The sequence below is a fragment of the Terrapene carolina genome, unplaced genomic scaffold, assembly GCF_002925995.2.
Source record: "Terrapene carolina triunguis isolate 2854851 unplaced genomic scaffold, T_m_triunguis-2.0 Scaffold231, whole genome shotgun sequence".
NCBI lineage: Eukaryota > Metazoa > Chordata > Testudines > Emydidae > Terrapene > Terrapene triunguis.
This window is the reverse complement of record NW_020664582.1, coordinates 7,627,280-7,647,404: the sequence shown is the minus strand read 5'-3', so window position 1 is coordinate 7,647,404 and position 20,125 is coordinate 7,627,280. Positions and strand designations below refer to the sequence as shown.

The 20,125-nt window shown below is 40.5% G+C and overlaps 1 protein-coding gene across 2 annotated transcripts in view; it reads left to right on the top strand.

The window, feature by feature from the left end:
- The window catches only part of LOC112110133 (S-adenosyl-L-methionine-dependent tRNA 4-demethylwyosine synthase), a 124,347-nt gene extending 110,728 nt beyond the window's left edge, over window positions 1-13,619 (top strand). For both annotated transcript variants that reach the window (XM_024204981.2, XM_024204982.3), the window contains exon 17: window positions 11,138-13,619. In XM_024204981.2, the coding sequence (XP_024060749.1) occupies window positions 11,138-11,359 (222 nt within the window). In that variant the 3' untranslated portion in view covers window positions 11,360-13,619. The remainder of the gene's footprint in view (window positions 1-11,137) is intronic.
- Window positions 13,620-20,125: the final 6,506 nt, after the last annotated feature.

Below are 20,125 nucleotides of genomic sequence, written 5' to 3'. Positions count from 1 at the left end.
AGGGAGCGGGCGGGAGAGAGAGAGAAGGGGGCGGCCAGGGCTACAGCAGGGGCGCTGCCACGCGGCCCCTCCCGCTGCGCCGCCGCCTGCCGCGAGGGCTCCGCTCCGGTCGGTGGGGAGGGAAGGAAGAGGACTGCCCTGCAGGGCGCTCTGGTTCTCCGCGCTGCTGCCCCCTACAGGGCGGCCGGAGCGGAACAAGAACAACAACAAAAAAAGCGGCCGTGCCGCCCTAGGATTGGGCAGAATGCCGCCTCAAACAATCTGCCGCCGCAAGCACCAGCTTACTCAGCTGGTGCTTGGAGCCGGCCCTGAGTGAAATAGTCTAACTTCTCGACAGCAATATTATTGCAGGCATGGGATTGTAACTTGATGTTTCTGTGATTTTCTTTAGTGTCACTCTCAAAATATGAGGTTGGTTCTGCTGTGCTTGATCTGTTAGTTATTAAAAAGGGCACTGTGGGTATTCTGAAGTAATCCATTTTTCATTCATTAGAATTAAAACTGTCTGGGTGTAATCTATGGCTTAATTGGTAGATGGGCTGCTCCATAATGATGATGGTAAGAATTATATATATAAAAAATCTACAATAATGCATCTTTTATATAGAATAATCTGCATAAGATTAGATTTAATAAACAGCATCTCTATCAAGCATTCTTAAAACTACAATACCCACCTGCTGAAGTGAAAAAACAGATTGACAGAGCCAGACGAGTACCCAGAAGTCACCTCCTACAAGACAGGGCCAACAAAGAAAATAACAGAACACCACTAGCTGTCACCTTCAGCCCCCAACTAAAACCTCTCCAGCGCATCATCAGAGATCTACAACCTATCCTGAAAGATGATCCTTTACTCTCACAGATCTTGGGAGACAGACCTGTCCTCCCTTACAGACAACCCCCCAACCTAAAGCAAATATTCACCAGCAACCACACATCACTGAACAAAAACACTGACCCAGGAACCTATCCTTGTAACAAAGCCTGATGCCAACTCTGTCCACATATCTATTCAAGTGACATCATCATAGGGCCTAATCACATCAGCTATACCATCAGGGGCTCGTTCACCTGCACATCTACCAATGTGATATATGCCATCATGTGCCAGCAATGCCCCTCTGCCATGTACATTGGCCAAACCGGACAGTCTCTGTGCAAAAGAATTAATGGACACAAATCTGACATCAGGAATCATAATACTCAAAAACCAGTGGGAGAACACTTTAACCTGTCTGGCCATTCTATGACAGACCTGCGGGTGGCTATCTTAAAACAGAAAAACTTCAAAAACAGAGTCCAACGAGAGACTGCTGAGCTGGAATTGATATGCAAACTAGACACAATCAACAAAGGATTAAATAAAGACTGGGAATGGCTGAGCCATTACAAACATTGAATCTATCTCCCCTTGTAAGTATTTTCACACTTGCTTCTTATCAAACTGTCTGTACTGAGCCATCTTGATTATCACTTCAAAAGTTTTTTTTCTCTTACTTAATTGGCCTCTCAGAGTTGGTAAGACAACTCCCACCTGTTCATGCTCTCTGTATGTGTGTGTGTATATATATCTCCTCAATATATGTTTCACTCTATATGCATCCGAAGAAGTGGGTTGTAGCCCACGAAATCTTATGCTCTAATAAATTTGTTAGTCTCTAAGGTGCCACAAGTACTCCTGTTCTTTTTGCGGATACAGACTAACACGGCTGCTACTCTGAAACCAGCAGCTAATAAGTTACAGAAGAGAGATCCAATGTGTGGATGGCATTATGCCACTATACTGAGGATGATACAGACATCATGTTGCAAGGCTTTAACTCTTTTAGAAAGTGCGATGACAAATTGAATGTATAAAACTTGATCAGTGCTAAATTTGAATGATGATCTGACTGTCTAAACTGGTGATAATGCTGTTAAAGTGTTTACAAATCATGTGACTAGGGTACTTATGGGCAGAGATAGATTGTTGGGGGTGGGGTGGGGAATGGAAATTGTTCATGGATGGTGGTTTTTAAGATTTCTGGAAAGATATAGTTCTGCACCAATATCATTGTCCTCCAGCAGTCAGTGCTGATATACTGATTTTTGTTTTTACCCCTAGGATACAGTATGTGGTAAAATTCTCATAATTACATGTCCCATACTCTGTTAGAGTTTTATAACATTCCATGCCACATGTTTGACTTGATTCACCCTCTTAATCCTAGTTGCTTCTCATGGAGCCTGAAGTTATAACTAGCAATTAAAAAGTAACACTGAGTTCTGAATTAGAAGTGGTGATATGAGCCTGATAGAATTCAGCTGTCTGCCATATTTCTTTTGGTTTCACATCAGCTCCAGTCCAGTCACTCCTGCCATACAAGAAAGCATATATTAAGAACCTTAAACAGGTAAAGAAACTGTCCACAATAACTTAATGAATTATTCAAGTTGACTCAGACAGATTTCTATTGGCAGGTGGTGAAAATAGCCTTGTTATGAAAATTTGCATAATGTAATGCTGTGCACTGCCATTATGTTAATCTGTTTAATGCTACTTTGTGAATGTATAAAAGCTGTTTTATTAAGATATCTCACTGTCATCAGTTTAAATTAAGGAACTGAGGCTGGAAAGTTGCATGAGAAAATGCATTAATTTTTTTCCCCAACTAACCTAATTTAAGAATTTTCCTCAGTGCTCACGTTAATGAGAACAAAGAGTGGTTTATGCTGAAATGGTGCAAAGAAAATGGCATAAAATTGAAGCACTGAGGGGCCCTAGATAAGTAAATAAAGTGGTCATAACTTTTAAATAGGAAACTTCCTATAATATTATATTGCACTTAGATAGCTCCTTCTGTCTGAGTTAAGCAACACAGGGAGGGAAAGTGGAGGTGACAGTAATATCCCCATTTTAGAGATGGGGAAAATAGAGGTATGGAAAAGTAAAATAACTTGAAGCTTAGTGGCAGAGCCAGAACCAGATCTATTTGTTGGTCTAGGTTTTTGCACTGCACTGCATTACAGTGGTATTTGAGTACCTTCAGACTCCTGGCTTCCAGGCATTAATCAGTAGCCAATTCATGCCTCTTTGTTCCATACATTGTATCGTATTGCACTTTGTACATCAATATATTACGTGCACAAATATGGTACATGTAGAATCTTTGTAAGCCTGGTGCCATGGCTTCAGAGAATAATATACTGCAGTAGACCCACATTCAATAGCCATTTTAATGCTGTTTAGTCTTGCAGAGCTGATACACTTGGACTCCATGAACATGTAGGGGGGGGGGGAAGAGAAAGAAAATGGGCAACAGCCCTTACCTTCTGTGCCAGCAAATGGGCAATTAATGGAGTGGCACTTACATTAGCCTAAAAGGAAACATCTGTTTTATGCTGGTGTTTTGGGAGAAGAGTGTTGCTCTTGGCAAAATATGGGTTTATTTTGACCCAGGTCTACTGGTTCTTTCTGGGAAGTTACAGAGCACCATGTTGCTTCTACAGTCTGTTCTCTAAATATATTGAGACAGCTTTGAAAATGTAAAGCATTTTGGTGTGTGTTCTTGTGGTAACAATCATGTTAGAAGACCACTAGCAATCAACGAGAGTATCAGCTATGATGTGCTAGCGTTCCTACAGGCTTTACAGTATGGCACATTTTTAAGTTGGAAGAGTTTCTGCAACTAAAAAAAGCATCGTAAGCTATGTGTGCACATCGGTACTCCGTCTTCCTAAGAACATTTTGTGTTTAATGGAAAAAGAATTGTTTAAGCTCAGTAAGAAATCACCTGAGGGAAGCTGCTGAAAATAGGGACTCAAGAGGGTTGTTCTGATGCAACCCTAACCAGTGCTTTGAAGCTAAGTCTTACGTTTCAATAAAACTTGTGTGGGAGCGGTGGTCATTTTTTTTGATCAAGTACTTCGTCAAACGACTGTACTTTGCAATAGAGTTAAAGGGACATTCTCAAGGTTTGCGGGCCCAACATGGAACACTTCTAAAGGTCATTATTTGTAAAATGATTTTCTGCAAGTGGATAAGTGTGACCAGTCCCGCCCAAGCCCCAATTGCTCTGGGGCTGGGGGATCCAAACGCAAAAACAAGCAACCTCTGATAACAATTCTGGTTTCTGTGAGCCTTCCAGGGATGGAGAGAGACACAATGTTGCCTTGAGACATCGTTCATGTCAAGTTTGGTTCCAAGCTGGCTCACAAGAGTGTGAAGCAGTTTGGGAAAGCAAAGGGGACAGCAATATATGTGTGTGTGTGTGTGTGTGTGTGTGTGTGTGTGTGTGTGTGTTGGAAAACTCAACAAGCCCATGTTCTGAGCTCTCTAGTTGGAGTGCTCAACTAAGAAGCTGGAGTTTTAACACTCTTGGAGTCCTTCCTGTTGAAACCTTATAAATAGTTTTTGAATGTCTGATAGTTGGGTGTGGGAAAGTAAATTTCCATTTGTTTTTTTTTTTAAATGGGTGGATGAAGGAGGAGGAAGATGGTAAACAGAATTCAACTTTGGGTCTGTCAGCCTTAAAAAGCTTCCCCTTCAATATTTGCTGGTGAAAAACCCTCTTTTAACATGTGGTGCTGTTGGCAGACTGGAAAAATGTTGGTTGAACATTTGCAGAAACCAGATGTTAAAATTCTGTAAGTTAGAGATGGAAAAGCTCTATCACATCCTCCGGTCCATCTTTCTGCCAACGCAGGGTCATTCCCTACAGTACAATCCTGGAGCCGTTTCTGTGTCGCTGAGCAATGCCAGTGAAGCATGCACTACTTTTTCTTTCCACCGAGTGATTTTTATGTAGTCTAGAAAAGATTTATGTTTAACCATTATTTTTTGGAGTGCTGTAACTTCTCCATGTAAAATGATGTACCTTGAGGTTATTAAAGAATAACGGATGAAAAAAGTAATGCCCTGTTTTTCCTGTGTAGTGGTGGTGTGAAGAATTACTGTGTAGTTAAACTCTTGCATTTGACCTCAGTTTGGCGCATAAATGAAATGCAACATGCTTATTGCCGTTCAGTCAACAGTGGAAAGAATTCCATGTTTCATAGCCCTTTCAGTTCAGCCTTTCTGACAGTCTGCAAGGAGAAGACCCTAACGAATGAAGTGGGCAGGGCAGCTAATTATCACTCATCCCACGAGAGGATGTGTCCTTCCAGCTCAGGATTAGCTCCAGAAGGGTAAAACCTGGATAGTAACGGCAACAGGCTTCACTGCACCACTCTGGTTGAATTTCTTATTTTGCCTAGAGTACGTTCTCTTTGTCTGGGAATAAGTATATAAAGAACTGCCAAAGTGAATGGATGAAGAGACACCTTATTCTCCAATTTAATGCACATTCCTCAGAAGAGAATAATAGTGTCATTCTTATTAGGAGAAACTAATTGATTTTTGGCTGACTTCCATTTTTCAGCTGTAGCATTTTATGTCAGTCTTTGTTTCTCTTCTGTATTATACCCCTCCATATAAATCTGTTGAGGCTTTTATTTCTCTGCAATTATGCGTGTCTGATGGAATGTAGTATATTGTACTACAAATTATATTATCTCAAACATAAATTCTTTATACGTTAGTTACTAAAAATTGCTTATGCAAGTACTGTTACGTGAAGAAATATGCCCTGCAGCAATTTACTGTTTTCCACATTTTAATCTGTTCTTTTCTTCAAGAATGTTCAGTTTTACATAATAAACTGCTCTATTTTCAGTGGGAATGGTATTCCAGTAGATAATGCCCTTTGAAATAATGTTAGATACACTTCCATTAGGGGTAAATAAAAAACAAAGTAGTCAACGTTAGCTCATGATGTGCTGTCAGTGTTGGCCTGAAATGACGTGTGTCTCCCCCCCCCAATCAACCTCTTCCCTCAGGCTTGATCCAAAGTTCATCAATGGAAAGAACTCCCATTCACTTCAATAGGCTTTGAATTGTCCTCCCTTCCCCCCGAACTTGCTGGGGAAATTAAGTGGGTTTTTGTGCATATTGAGGCAGGGTGGAGGGGGAGTGGCTCCCTAGAGTAAGTACTGGAAGGTGCTCAGATATTGTGGTAATGAAGGTGGTGTAAATATGCCTGTATCAGATAGAGGAAGATCATCTACGGTGTGGGCTAATCATCCCAGAGATAGGAACCAGTAGAGCAGTCAAGCCTGAGGTGAACATCTGAGCAGACCTTAATATAACCTTACTGTTGTTAAAGCCAAACCCCAGAAAGGGGGTGAGTTTTCACTCTTCAGTGACTTAATTTTAAAGCTGGTTGGAAAAGACAATCTCACATAGCCTGTGTTACTTTTTTTTTTTTTTAACTGAACTAACTAAAAAAAGTAATCTTTTGTTCCTGTATTTATTACCTTAAAACACTAACGAGGTAGTGAAAAATACAATAAAAAATCCCCACTGTATTGGCCTTTTTAATAACACTAGTTTTTAGAATTATCTTTCCATTGTTTGTGTGGACATTGAAATACTATAGAAAGTCTTAAATCTTTCACTAGCTGGAAAATGCTCATAAAATTGTTGAACTCCAATTGGTAAATCTGTGTGGACGACCGAAGAAGTCATTGTCTCGCTCACCACTGTTTGTTTCATTTTATTGCCTTGGAGGAAATAATTGGTTTCCATGATCCACTGTGCTTAAAGGTGACTTTTTCATATCCACATTATAGTGCTATTGCATCACAGCATTAAAAATATTAAATATTTCTTCTTCTGTTTTTGTAGCAAAATACCATAGACTCTTAGCTTGATTGTTGCTATGGGAGATGGATGATGATCATGATGAAAGCCTGTAAAGGACCCCAATAGGGATTAAGGGCCCCATATTGCCAGGTGACTTCACAAGAGTTGAGGGTTCATCACAAAAACCATAAGTAACTTGAACCACCTGCATCTTTGGCTAAGACTTTTTGGGTTGTCTGGCTCTAGTTCGGAGTGGGAATGATGACATTTGGTACGGGTCCTGAAGGGGAGGGATCATTGGGAAAAGATTTAGCCTGGGGTTCCTGGGATGTTATTTTGGAATTTCCTTTGTGGGGGAGGGATAGCTCAGTGGTTTGAGCATTGGCCTGCTAAACCCAGGGTTCTGAGTTCAATCCTTGAGGGGGCCATTTAGGGATCTGGGGCAAAAATCTGTCTGGGGATTGGTCCTGCTTTGAGCAGAGGGTTGGACTAGATGACCTCCTGAGGTCCCTTCCAACCCTAATAATATTCTATGCATTACCTAATATTCTATTCTATTCTATAAAACCGGGCCCCCGGAAAGGGTGAATTTTTGATCTGGTGATGAGTGCCTATCTTTTGCTTGGAGCTGGGTGGGAACTCCCCCAACTCACATTGACCTTGACTGGTTAAATTGCTTCCTTTCACTGTGCCGCAGGTTGCCCAGTTAAAAATATGACTTCTGATTCTTACGTGCCTTTTTAAGCACTTTGCACACTTTTCATGCATGGACCTGCAACTATTATTGTTGCATTTGGAATTCTATACGGGTTTCCCTGCTATAATTCAGATCTTATTTGTTTCTTGCACACTCCCTTTGTTGCACTATCAAGTTTTTGCTGTTTGACCCCAGTTTATTTGAGCTTTGATAAGGGCTTGGTTTTAGGTCCTCACTTGGTTTCTTTTGCATATGTATGATCCTGTTGAGTAATAGCATTTGATCCCATGGTTCCCAGTGCTATTTGTATGCAAGAAATGCTCAAATAGACCTTTCAGAGCCTGCATATCAGATGAAGCAGATTGACACTTTACGTAATTGCATTCGGTCAATAATACTGTCTGATTTTCTTAAGGGGATTGTGCGGGTTCATTTTTTCTTCAGGAATCTGACCGTTCATGTTGCATAACTTTTAAGACTTCTGCCCCCTTGTTACAAAAATAGCCCATTGGACACTAGTGCTGGACATACCATTTTAGTTCCCCCAGTTATTCTAGTATGCTTTGACAAAGATTAGTGTAGTCTTAGTAGGACAGTTAGAGCAATGAAATATAACACTATTGTGGCCTGAAAAAAGTAAGTAGTTATTTAAAATAAAAAGCTTCAAATTTTTCTCCAAAGCTCATTTTAAAATCTCATCTCTGTAAGAGACCACTTTCCCCAACTAAGGGCATGTCTACACTTACCTCTGGAGCAGTTGACCGCCGAGCACTCTCCCGTTGACTCCGGAACTCCACTGGAGCGAGAAGCGTAGGCGGAGTCGACGGCGGAGCTTTAGCAGTCGACCTACCGCAGTGAAGACACTGCGGTAAGTAGATCGAAGTACGTCGACTTCAGCCACGCTATTTTCGTAGCTGAAGTTGCGTAACTTAGACCGACTTAGCTTGCCCCTCCCCACCCCCACCCCCAGTGTAAACCAGGCCTAAGTTGGACAGCAGTGGAGTTCTGTATGTGTAGCAGCTGCTGTGCGCTGTGAAGAAGACGACATAGCCCATTCGTGAGTTTAATTTCTTTTTAACCCACACATTCATGTTCTACTGAGTGCGGGTGAAACTGAATCACTATTGATTAGCTTGTCAGTGCAGATGTGGGTTCGGTGGTAGTTCTGTTGATCCTTCAGATAATACACAACAATACCATATTGTTACCAATTTAATAATCTAGCTAGCTAGAGTAGTCTGCTGTCTGGACTGTTGCTGTAGTTTTTAATCTATATCTTTGTTTCATCTTGACTTCATGACTTGAAGTTATAGCAGTTTTTCTTATTATGGGAGTGGGTACAAAGTTCGTCAGCTGCTGAATGCAGTTAAAATAATTATTGCAAGGTTCCCCCCCCCCCTTTCCAAGGTAAGGGCACCTCGTTAGTTTGCAAGAAAGTAGGCTTGTTGAACTATCCATTTGCTGAATTGGTTTCAGGTTTTAACTATTTTATTTGATCTTTGATCACCATCCACTAGGTTGCCCTTTATTTTCGCTTCTTTAAATGGCTTTGATCCATTCCATATATATATGGAGTTCCTTGTATAGTCATGGAAATTGATTCACTGTGTGTTAAACAGTTCACTTTCATGGTATCACATACTTAAGGCTGCAATGACAATCCATTTGTTGGTTTCCTCTCTTTAAGTATTGCGTGTGCATTGTATGCCAACGTTTGTTGGAATCCTGATACATTTAATGAACTTTCTTAAATGTCTTTCGTTCTAGGGGTTCAAAGCTCTTTTAAGCCATTAAATAAGTCTCTCTAATTCCCATGAGGATAGGGGGAGCATGATAGCTAGTTGACCGATTGGAGAGTAAGGCACAGAGAAGTTAAGTGACTTGCCCAAAGTCACAAGAGTCAAAGTGAGCTACAAACAGAATACAGGAGTCCCAATTCCCATTGTCCAACTCTAGCTACTGAGCACCACTGCATCTGGAGACCTCAGCCAAGAGAAGCGCCCCATTGTGCTACGAGCATAGGACATGGGAAGAGTCGCCTTGTGCTGCAGAGCTTTTAGTCTGAGTAGACAAGAGACAAAGGTGGAGGTGAAGTGGCTTGCCCAGTGTCAGGGACAACAATAGATGTAGAGCCCAGGTCTACTCTCACTGGATGCACTACCCTATCCACTAGACCACACTGCCTTATAGGCAAAAATGTCTCTTTAAATTGGAAGTTGCTTTATTTATTAGCTGTATGCAGAACAATAGATACATCGCCTGGTTTGAACACGGCCTTCGTATCATCACATATTTAGAGCAAACACTGAATAAAAAGTATTTGACAATGCAATCATTGCCTGCAATTATGACTCTGCATTTTCCCGTTCTTGGCTAAGAGAGCTATGCTGAGGAATCTTCAGACAAGCCATCTTCATAACTATTCGATGGACAGCAATATATTAAGAGGAGCAAAGTTTTATTTCAAATGTTGCTGATGTCAGCATTTTTTTCCTACTGAAAAGCTTTTAGCTCTTGGGCACCAAGTCAGATGCCATTTAAATGCATAACGTTCAATTTTTAAACACCCTCTCTCTCCCCCCCCCCCCCCCCCGTGCCAGAACATTCTCAGTCTTTCTTGGATGGAGTGTGTAATAGGCACTTACTTAGCTCCGATAAAGCCTAATTGAGGATTCAGTCAAGGCTGTTGATAAATTAGCAGAGCTGGCTTATTAGACAAATGCAGTATAGACTTGTAAAAATAAGCAATTCTTAAAATTCCCATTGCATAAGAGTAGAATTCATGTAATTAAGCTTCTCTTCCTTTCTCTGTTCCCCTTGATGCTGTCCTCTTATTCTTGAAGGATAATTCAAACCTGTTTCCTACAAAGGCACACCTGTATTATTTACCCTATTCTGGTTCACTCGGTGGTTGCTAATGTCCTCTAGCTGGTATTACAGCCTGCTTATGTAATCCACTGGTGAGAGTGTGTCACAAGTCCTCATCCATGCTGATCTGCAGAGGATATGAGTTGTTAAAGCCCCCAGCTACAGGGCTTTGGCTATTTAGCTGAACCGGGAGCATCTCTTGCTTTTAGCTCTGGAGGAACCCATTGTAGTTCCCAGTGTTTCAGTCAAGATAATGGCTGTTACGCAGGTTGATCACTGTGATGGGACAATATTCTCCAGACAGGGATACCTCACTGACATTGTGTAACACACAAGGCTGCGACAGAGTGTTTTCCAGCACCTGAAACCATATTCTTCATATAAGAATGAACGCTTGGGTGAACGCTGAGATGGCTGCGAAATAGGCTGTAGAGTGTAGCCAAAAAGGATAGGATGAGATATTCCTTCCGAGGAGGCAGCACTGAGTGTTAACAGGATCGGAAGAACATTTACTTTTGACATGCAGGTAATGCACCCAAAAAATTACGTCTATATGCCAGTAGATAACACTCAATTTTGACTAGCGCCTTAAGAAAAGGGACTGTTCCACATCTGTCTGCGTTTTGTCAAGCTTCAAGATGTGAACTGGAAAAAGTGGATTTCCATTGATGGTGAACAATACACTGTCTATATGGTTTTTCACATTCAGTCGTTATCATGTCTTAATTTTTGGATGGCTTCTTTTCCCTGGGAGAAACGCTGTGTCTAGAGAATAAGAATGCTGCAGTTTGATGACCCAATTTAAAATGTAGCTATGAATTCATCAGCTTGGCTAAGCATATATTCAGGTTTTTTTGGTACTCTTTATTGCTCCCAGATATGACAATATTCTTTTTTCCCCTTTCTAGTTCAAGATCGATGGAGAATGGTGCACGTGGATAGATTATGATCGTTTTCAGGAGCTGGTCCAGGAGTATGAAAATAGCAGGGGATCAAAGACCTTCACCGCAGCAGATTACGTAGCCAAAACACCACACTGGGCAGTGTTTGGCTCCAGAGAGAGGGGCTTTGATCCTTTGGACACTAGATTTCAACGAAAGAACAAAACAAAGGACATCTCAGGGTGTTGATATCACTAACCTGATTGACAGCTAGAGCTATTGTTTGGTTTTTCTTACTTGTATAGCGTAACTTGGATACAGAATATTTGCACATAGCCCTGACCCTTGACAGCAACAAAAAGGCAAAAGCTCTTGGTAATCTCTTCCCTTCTGTTCCTTCTAGCTCTGCGATTTAAAATATTAGACACTTTTTAATCTAGTACAAATGATCCATATAAATAATTGGCATGGTGCCATGTAAATTTTATTCTGTGTATAGACTTTGCAATTAGAGAGTAACTGTGGCCCACACAATTTAGTGTTACAGCTTTTATTATTTTGTTGCTCAACTTTTTGGAGTGGAGAGAGCTGGCACCTGTTTGCTTCCTGTTTCAACATTTAAATGTTCTGTTTCAATAACAATGATAGGGAGAGTTGAATTTTTCAGTGTAACTATCCCCCTAGTTTGGTTGTCTGAGGGCATGAAACCTGGGAGCTCTGGTTTTAAAAGCCTGACCCATACCAGGAGCATCATGCCATTGGCAGCACCTAAGATTTATGAACATGTATGTCAAATACAAACACTTGTTGCTATAAATAAAAAAAACAAATTAATCTAGAGCCCGATCCAGCAAGGTGAAGAATATCCACTGAAGTTATAGAACACCTCTAACTATGCTGGTAGTGTGAAGCCTTTAAAACATGCCCAAGTGTCTTCCAACTTCATGGATTCTTATATTTAATATTTTCTAAATAGTCATGCCTCCAAACAAAATGTGTTCGGTTTTGTATGAATTCTTTTGGGCCACATTGTGCTCACCAGATTTGTGCACAGTGTCCTGTTGATTTCAGTGTGAGTTTTGAGTGAGGTAGGATCAGTATTTGATCATTTGAGTAAGCCGGCAGTGAATTTTAATTTGAATCCCTGACCAGTAGGAAAACCTAAATACATCACATCTTAATATCTAAAGAATCATTTCTGCCTTTGAGCGGAAAGACTGGAACGATCAACAATATTTTGAAACGGCTAAGAATAAGGCACCAACAGAATCTCTCGAACCAGATCATTACTTGCATTTTTGGCGGGGTGATGGTGGCTAATCTTCAAGCCTAAGTGCCAGCGTGTTTGATCAAAATTGTCAGTTGTGAATGAAGAGCAGTTTTGATTCTAAGCAGTACATTTATTCAGGAATATTACTTGTTGTTGTCTAAACCCTTCAACAGTTTCAGTTTTTGTGACAACTTCTGATTGTGAATGGTAGAGCCTGGACTTGGGGCCTTGTTGTGAACTTCCTTACATATATAAATATGCATAAATATACAGTAACAACAGTGAATTTGTCCGATTTATAAGTGTAAAACTGGTGTAAGTAAAGTCTGAATCAGGTTTGGGATTTTTGTTCCAAGAAAACTATTGTCTTTTATCACAGAAAAGTAAAGGTCACACTGATGTGCATGTTATAAATGTATCTGTTGGAGAGACTGGACCACAGATGGCTTTTTGTGATATTCTGAGATATTAAAGTAACTGCTACTGGGAATTTACATTTAAATAAAGGTGGTTTTTGTTTACCACTGAGGAAATAATTGCTTTTATATCTCAACAATCTGCACCATTCTGTTTATGAAATATGCTTGGGTGTGCTGCATGAAAACCCCATGCAATATCAATATGTCTGCTCATGTACAAGTTACTAAGCCTCAATGTGAAAATATCTAAGGCCAGATTCTCAGCTGGTGTAAATTGGAATAGCTGCATTGAAGTATTGATGCTGTGTTGACTTGGACCAGCTGAGGATCGGGGGTTTATTTATAATCTCCATCTATATGGATCTTAGACTCCTGTTGCATATGGCTACTATAGAATGGAGCTATATTTGAATATTTTTCACTTACAGCAAACTCTTAAGAAGGAGTATAATTTGCCTGTGCAGGTTAAACAATACAATCTCAGGCATATTATGGCGATGTGTTAAAGAGAGCTATGCTTACTGCCATGTTTTTAAGATATATGCATCTTTTAGATGTGTTCTCTCAGGGTTCCCAGAGAATGCCATAATGTATCCTGACTGAAACCTACCTACCTAACCTGGCTGTTTTATGAAAGTCGTTGCTATTTTTTAATTCCTTTGTTACAGTAGCTGGTATTTTCAAAATTAGTAATATCCCTGCCTTACAACTTGGACATGTCGGTATTCGTGGGATTGTAATTTTTTTAAAGTGCAATTCTTAAACTGTAAAAAGTGATTCAGAAAAGGCAGGAAATAAAGTACTTGACTTTTCAACGCAATCTTTTGTGTGTGATTGTGCACCGTTCACCATTTTTTCGTGAAAAGTGTGTGTGAGTGAGTGAGTGAGAGAGAGAGAGAGAGGTCTGATCTAGTGTGGAAGATGTCCTAATAGGTAATTTCTCCAGCTTTTTTCCTAAATGTTAAAGTTTGTTCTCATGCTATGGAGGTTAAAGGTGCCAAATACAAACAGCCATGATTCTCTAGAGAGCGATATCTAGTGGTTAGAACATTTTGCTCACTGTAGTATTGGGTATAATAAAATGGATAGCTTTTGTGCATTGTTGCAAAGTCAAAAGTAAGAATCCTTTTGTTATCCCCATACCATCAACCACAAAGACAGCATGCTGGCCTTTACACGATCTCTACTCTATTAATTGGAGACTAGAATTCATATATCTTTCGATACTAATATGCTAGGAATGTATTAATTTTATATGTATCAAGAAGAAACATGGTTGTTCAGTGAATTGTAAAGGAAAGATAATTAGATTTCATTGATCCTTTAAAGGTATTGGAAACTCGTAATGTAATGCAGTTGGCATATTTAATTACGGTAATGGTCAGAAAGCCATAATCAAACATGGGGTTTTTTTCCTTTCACCATCCACGTCCCCAAAATACTTTCTAAACCCTAGTGTGAAAAGCAACTTTGTGGTTCCAATTTTTCACTGTTTTTTTCAATTAAAAAGTCTAGGGAGCAACGCTTTTCCTTTCTGCTCACTGATCTGGGCTTGGAATAGCTTACTGACTCTGCAAGCATTTTTAGTGCTCTCATCCAGGTGTTAGTGCAAGATATCACATCTTAAAAAATCACGTCATTATGATTACCCACTTGTTTCCTTTCAACTACATTTTAGCAACTACTATCTCAAGTTTCCAATATTGGAAATTATTTTATACCATCTGCAAACTGAGATGCCCAGCTTTCTGTCATTAGAAGCTATTTTGTAAGAAAATTCACTTTTACTAGTAAAACTTGAGTTTTGCTGTTACTGTCTCTTCCAAGTGAACAGGGCTTTTTAAAATATGGATTATAGCTCTCAAAATATGGATTACAAATCCCAAGAATTCAGAGGAGGCTGCGTTCTGGTTTTGCAAAACAAGAACCAGAACCGGTATGGATAAATCCTCTTGGGTTTTTTCAACTCTAGAATGAGGTTTTTCTCGTTGGCTGGAATGGATGTTACATGCTAACAGTACAATCTTCTTTCTGTCAGATCCTTAAGGTGTGAAGCTGTTTATACAATGGAGGTCCAGAAGTATTTCATTGCATCAAAATGTGCAAATTTCACTTTGCAATAGTGAAAGTCGTCTTGTATGATATAGGAGGGAGGTGGGAAAGAAATGATCTCGCTTAGAAGTGCTCCACTGGATTTAATATGAGGGGTAACATGTTCAAATAGAAGTTGTCTTCCCTGTCAGTTTAGCTATCATCACACAGTGTATTTGTTCTTGAAGAGCTGCAGTTTAAACAACATTGACGTGCTACTGCTCCTCGGCACAGACGTTCCAGGAGGAATTACCCTCTGATGGAGATGTCTGTAGACTGAGACCTTGTCCAATCCTGTTATGTTTCATGGCAGCCCGAATGTCTCATTAGAAGGTTCCTTCAAGGGGTAGTGGGGTGAAAAGCATATTTCTTTGAAATTAGGGATGTTTTGTGTGTTGCTAAGAAGCACCAGAGTGTAAAGCCACTTTCCCATATAAATCAAATCAAGATAATTGCCAGAAATCCACTGCCCTGCATAGGTTCTGTTAGATTAGTATTAGCACTCAGGCCTCAATACTGCAATTGACTGCTCATGCCTATTCGCAGCAAACTGTAGAACTGGGGCCCAGCGATGCACTATAATGTACATACAATACTCCATTTCAGGCTTTCTGTGATATAGCTGTCCTGCTTTCCTAGGGCCAGATACTCCGATCACTTCCAAAACTCGCTGATGTTCCATGGAATTATACAGCTATAAATCAGCCCAGAATCTGGCCCCCTTAATCTACCCTAACCTCCCTGTTCAGACCTGTTCTGGCTCTTAATCTACCCTAACCTCCCTGTTCAGACCATGCACTGCAGTATAGTTAGTCTCAGCTTCTCCCTTGTATTTAATCATTAAAGGCTGAGAGTTGGATTTTACTAATGGGGTGTGTGCTGCTGTTGACTGCTGTGGTGGTAATTAGGCAGTTAATGCTGTATAACATCTAAGTGCTGGATCATTCTTTCCCATGGAAAATCCTAGGGGAGTGCTAAAGAGTCAGAAAATGCTCCCATGTGTTCTATCTGTCTCTCTAAGGTTCTCTATTACTGTCGTATTTGAGCACCTCCCAATCTTTAATGTATTTCTCCTCACAACACCCTTGTGAGGAAGGCAGGCACTATTATCCCCATTCACACATGGGGAATTGAGGCACAAAGGCTAAGTGATGTGCCCAAGGTCACATGTGGAGTCTGATAGAGCAGGGACTTGAAGCTACATTGTTCTACTTCTAGGCTAGTGCCCACTGGCCCATCCTTCCTCTCTGTTCTGATCCCATCTTGTCAGAGGTCCCTCTCCCCACTAAATGCTCCGGAGCTGAATAGGCCTGTATTGCTTTGAAGCCTTTTTTAAAAATTATTCAGCAAAACTTGAGCTCACCAAGGAAGAGTTTCAATGACTGGTGTTGGTTACTGATTTGTAAATATAAATCTCTCGGCACACAGTGGGAATTTCTTGCGATCACTGACAGGTGGCCACTTCAACTGGAAATTTGCAATGGTGTGAAGAGAAAAAAGAACAAATACTTCATTTTTCATTTAGTGGAAAAGAAAATTGTGTTTAGTACTGAGTGCAGCTAAGGGCTCAAGCCCAGCCTAAAATGCACAGCCATAGTTCACGTTGAAGTCAGTGGAATTACATCCATGTATGCAACGGCGTAACTGGAGCTGGAATATCTCACCTTGATCATGGCAACAGTTAATGGCATGATCAAGGTACAATATTTTAGTTGCCTGAGGGAGCAATGCTTTGGGATGAGCGAAACGTGAAAACCTTGAAAATTAGGAACATTGAGCAAACTAAGGGCCAAATGTTGTTCACTTGAGTAGTTCCATTCACTTTTAGGACTATTCAAGTGAATAAAACCAGCTGGATTTTGTCTTGCAATTATATCTGAGTTGCTTTAAGCACAATACACGTCTTTCAATGCCCATATCCAAAACCAAATCCTCTTACACAACTAGCTCTCAAGTGTACAATTTAATATGAATTGCATCCAGCGTTGTTCCTAAAATATGCTAAAATTCAGACCCGTGCAACCAGAAGGGATTGCTCCCCTAGGTCAATATATCTGAAGAAGATAGGCTAGAGGTTGTATTTGGATTCAGATATTTGGTACTGTGAAGTCTGTCAGTTTTGCTGGACATTTTTTTTTCAAATCTGAGAGAGGTCCTTTGGTTCTGAACAATCAACAGTAACATTTGATGCCTTCACAGAAATTGCTTATTTTTAAGGTAGATTTAAAATAGATTGCCTCTCTACAAGACATTCACTTTGCCTGTGATGTACACCCTTTCTATGCTAGGGCTGTATTGCAACAGTATTCATCCAGCCTGCACGAGAAAAGAGAGCGATCTTTAGGGTTGCCAAACTCTATCCTTTCCCTTTTGACATAGATTTATAAAAGGGCCTGATCGTGGGAGAACTCCCATAGGGCTCAGTGATCAGGCTCGGGACCATCCTCTTTGGAGTTTTGATGTCACCTTTCCGTAAGAGTTACTGAATAAGCTGCTAGTCAGGGAATGTCAAACATATTTTTTATATGTATTAGTTTGTAACAGAGCCTATTGTCTCAGCAATTGTGTGCCTTTATTCAAAATATGCACACTATATCAAACTCCCAGCCTCCCATACATTAAGAACATAAAAATGGCCATACTGGGTCACACCAGTGGTCCATCTAGCCCAGTTTCCTGTCTTCTGACTCTGGCTGGTGCCAGATGCTTTAGAGGGAATGAACGGAACAGGGCAATTGATCAAGTGATCCGTCCCCTGTTGTTCAGTCCCAGTCAGAGGTTTGGGGATGCCCAAAGCATGGGGTTGCATCCCTGACCATCTTGACTAATAGCCATTGACAGACCTATCCTCCTCAAACTTATCTAATTCTTTTTTGAACCCCTTGGCCTTCACAACATCCCGTGGCAATGAGTTCCACAGGTTGACTGCATTGTATGAAGAAGTATTTCCTTAGGTATGTTTTAAACCTGCTGCCTGTTACTGGTAGCAATGGTCACATGGCCATTTAAAAGTCTGACTTAACAGCTCAGTCTTTTCTTTGTGGCCTGAAGCTCCCCAGATTGAGGATCTGGCACCACTACAGGGAGCAATGGCCAAAAGCACGACTCTTCTTGCCAAGAATACCCAGGTTCTTCTCCTGGAAACGTTCAACTCCAGGATCCAAAGGTAAGGTGGATTTTAACCTCTGCATTGTCTTGGTGTAAGACCTTCTTAGTTAGCATGCCGTAAACCAAGTTAACCTGTCAAGGATCAGGCAGAGCTGGTATTTTGTGATATAGTGGTGCCATCATTTTCTGCAGAATTTAAGCTTTCACTTAAAAAGTTCTAGCCCTGTTCTTGGGGGGAGGAGGAAGGGGGAGACACCACGGCACACACCTGAATCTAGCACCTGTGCAGAACTATCTTCCTGAGATTGTGCTTAGCAAAAATAGCTCTGAGATGGTCAGCTATCCCAATTCATCTCCGTGACGTTCACTTTGAAGCTTCATGATGATCATCAAGGCTGACCTTTCACAATGTTGGGCAATTGTTGATGATTGTAGCGGCAACATCCAGCTACTGTAGAGTTATGGATAGGAATGGAGTAGAGCACCATCACGGTCATCCCTGACCCACTAAAGTTAGGCTTCTCAAAGGATAGAAATAGCTTTTTCATAAAGAGCAAAATCATGATTAAAAACTTCCCCAAAACAGTCGCTCTCTATCAGCTCTGCCTTTACTTTGCTTCACCTATGAATGACATTGAACGTTATATTTAGTATGATGCAATAAGGAGAAAATGGAAAGAGACATCTTCATTTAAATAAGGGTCTCTCTTTCCTTTCATCCAATGCAAATTGATTCATGAGCTGGCACAGGGTAGTGGCCCCTGAGTGAAAGTAACTGATGGCAGGTAAAACCAGGCATTGTGCAAATGACTTAATATGATGGAGCAAAGGAAATGAATATTGGGGAAAATATCAATTAAAATGATACATGCATTCTTAAAGGATTCCTTCCTCTTTGCTGAGTAGAGAACTTGAATTCTCTTCCTTCCCCCCACATTTTTGTGTGTGGTGTTGCCTGATTTGCAGGAATTTTCAGCTTTGTTTGTTTGTTTTTTAAAAAAGTGGTGTATATGAAATAAGTTTTGGTTTCTCTTTGTTTTGTCAATCACCAATTAACACTTAGTTTGATTCACTTACTATAGTAGAGGTAAAAAATTTCAAAATCGCTTAAGTCCCATTTCCAAAAGGGATGCAGGCATTTGGGTATTTATGTCTCATTGAAAGTCAATATGATTTAGGGCATGTCTACACTATAGCTGCTATGGCTGAAGTATCATTTGGAATCATTCAAACAAGCAAAAGTGCATTCTTGTTTGATAACCTTTTTCTATGGTGAGCTTGTAAGTCAAGAACATCCAGGCTGTCTGAATTCAAGTTTTATATATATATGAGTTTCTTAAGGATCCAGGGCTTTTCTGCAGAAAGCCTTGCTATCACCAGGTCTAAAATTACATCCAGTCTTCCTCTAAACCAATCTTGACTTTCTTCACCTGCAGTCTGCTAATACTAAGGAAAAAGGTTCTCAAGATGCTATTTGTTCCAGCAAGTGCACATTTTGAAAGCACTATCTTTAGTGCACACTGAAACTTGACACCTTTTTCAATGGCTTTTACAGGCAGACACTGACATGTTAAAAGGCAGCAAGATTATTTATTATTAACCCTCACATTTTTGTGTCATCCTTGCTGTTTGTATGCCCAGCAGAAATATAGTCAGAAAGGGTCTGGCTTTACAAGTAGGTATTGTTCTGTTTCATGCCTGAACTAGGGGGGAATTTAATTTTCCTGTCAGGGTAGATACTTGTGTGATAATTTTTAACTTGTAGCTGCTCTAGCACAAATGACTTTGCCTTAAGATTTAACCGCTGGATGCTGAGTCAGACAACTCTGACTAAAATGCTAGAGCTAAAGAATTGCTACCTCACTGGTTGTCTGTTGGATGTCGTATTCTCCTTTAGAAAAATAATATGATGCTATGCGACAGCAATCACGCAAAACACTGTCTTAGGTACTTATCTGGCCACCATTGCCATGGTATCTGAACATCTCACAATCTCTAATGTATTTACCCTCACAACATTTCTGTGAGGTCGGGAATTACTATTATCCCCATTTCACAGATAGGAACTGAAGCACAGAGAGATTCAGTGACTTGCCAAGGTTTCATAGGAAGTCTGTGGCAGAGCAG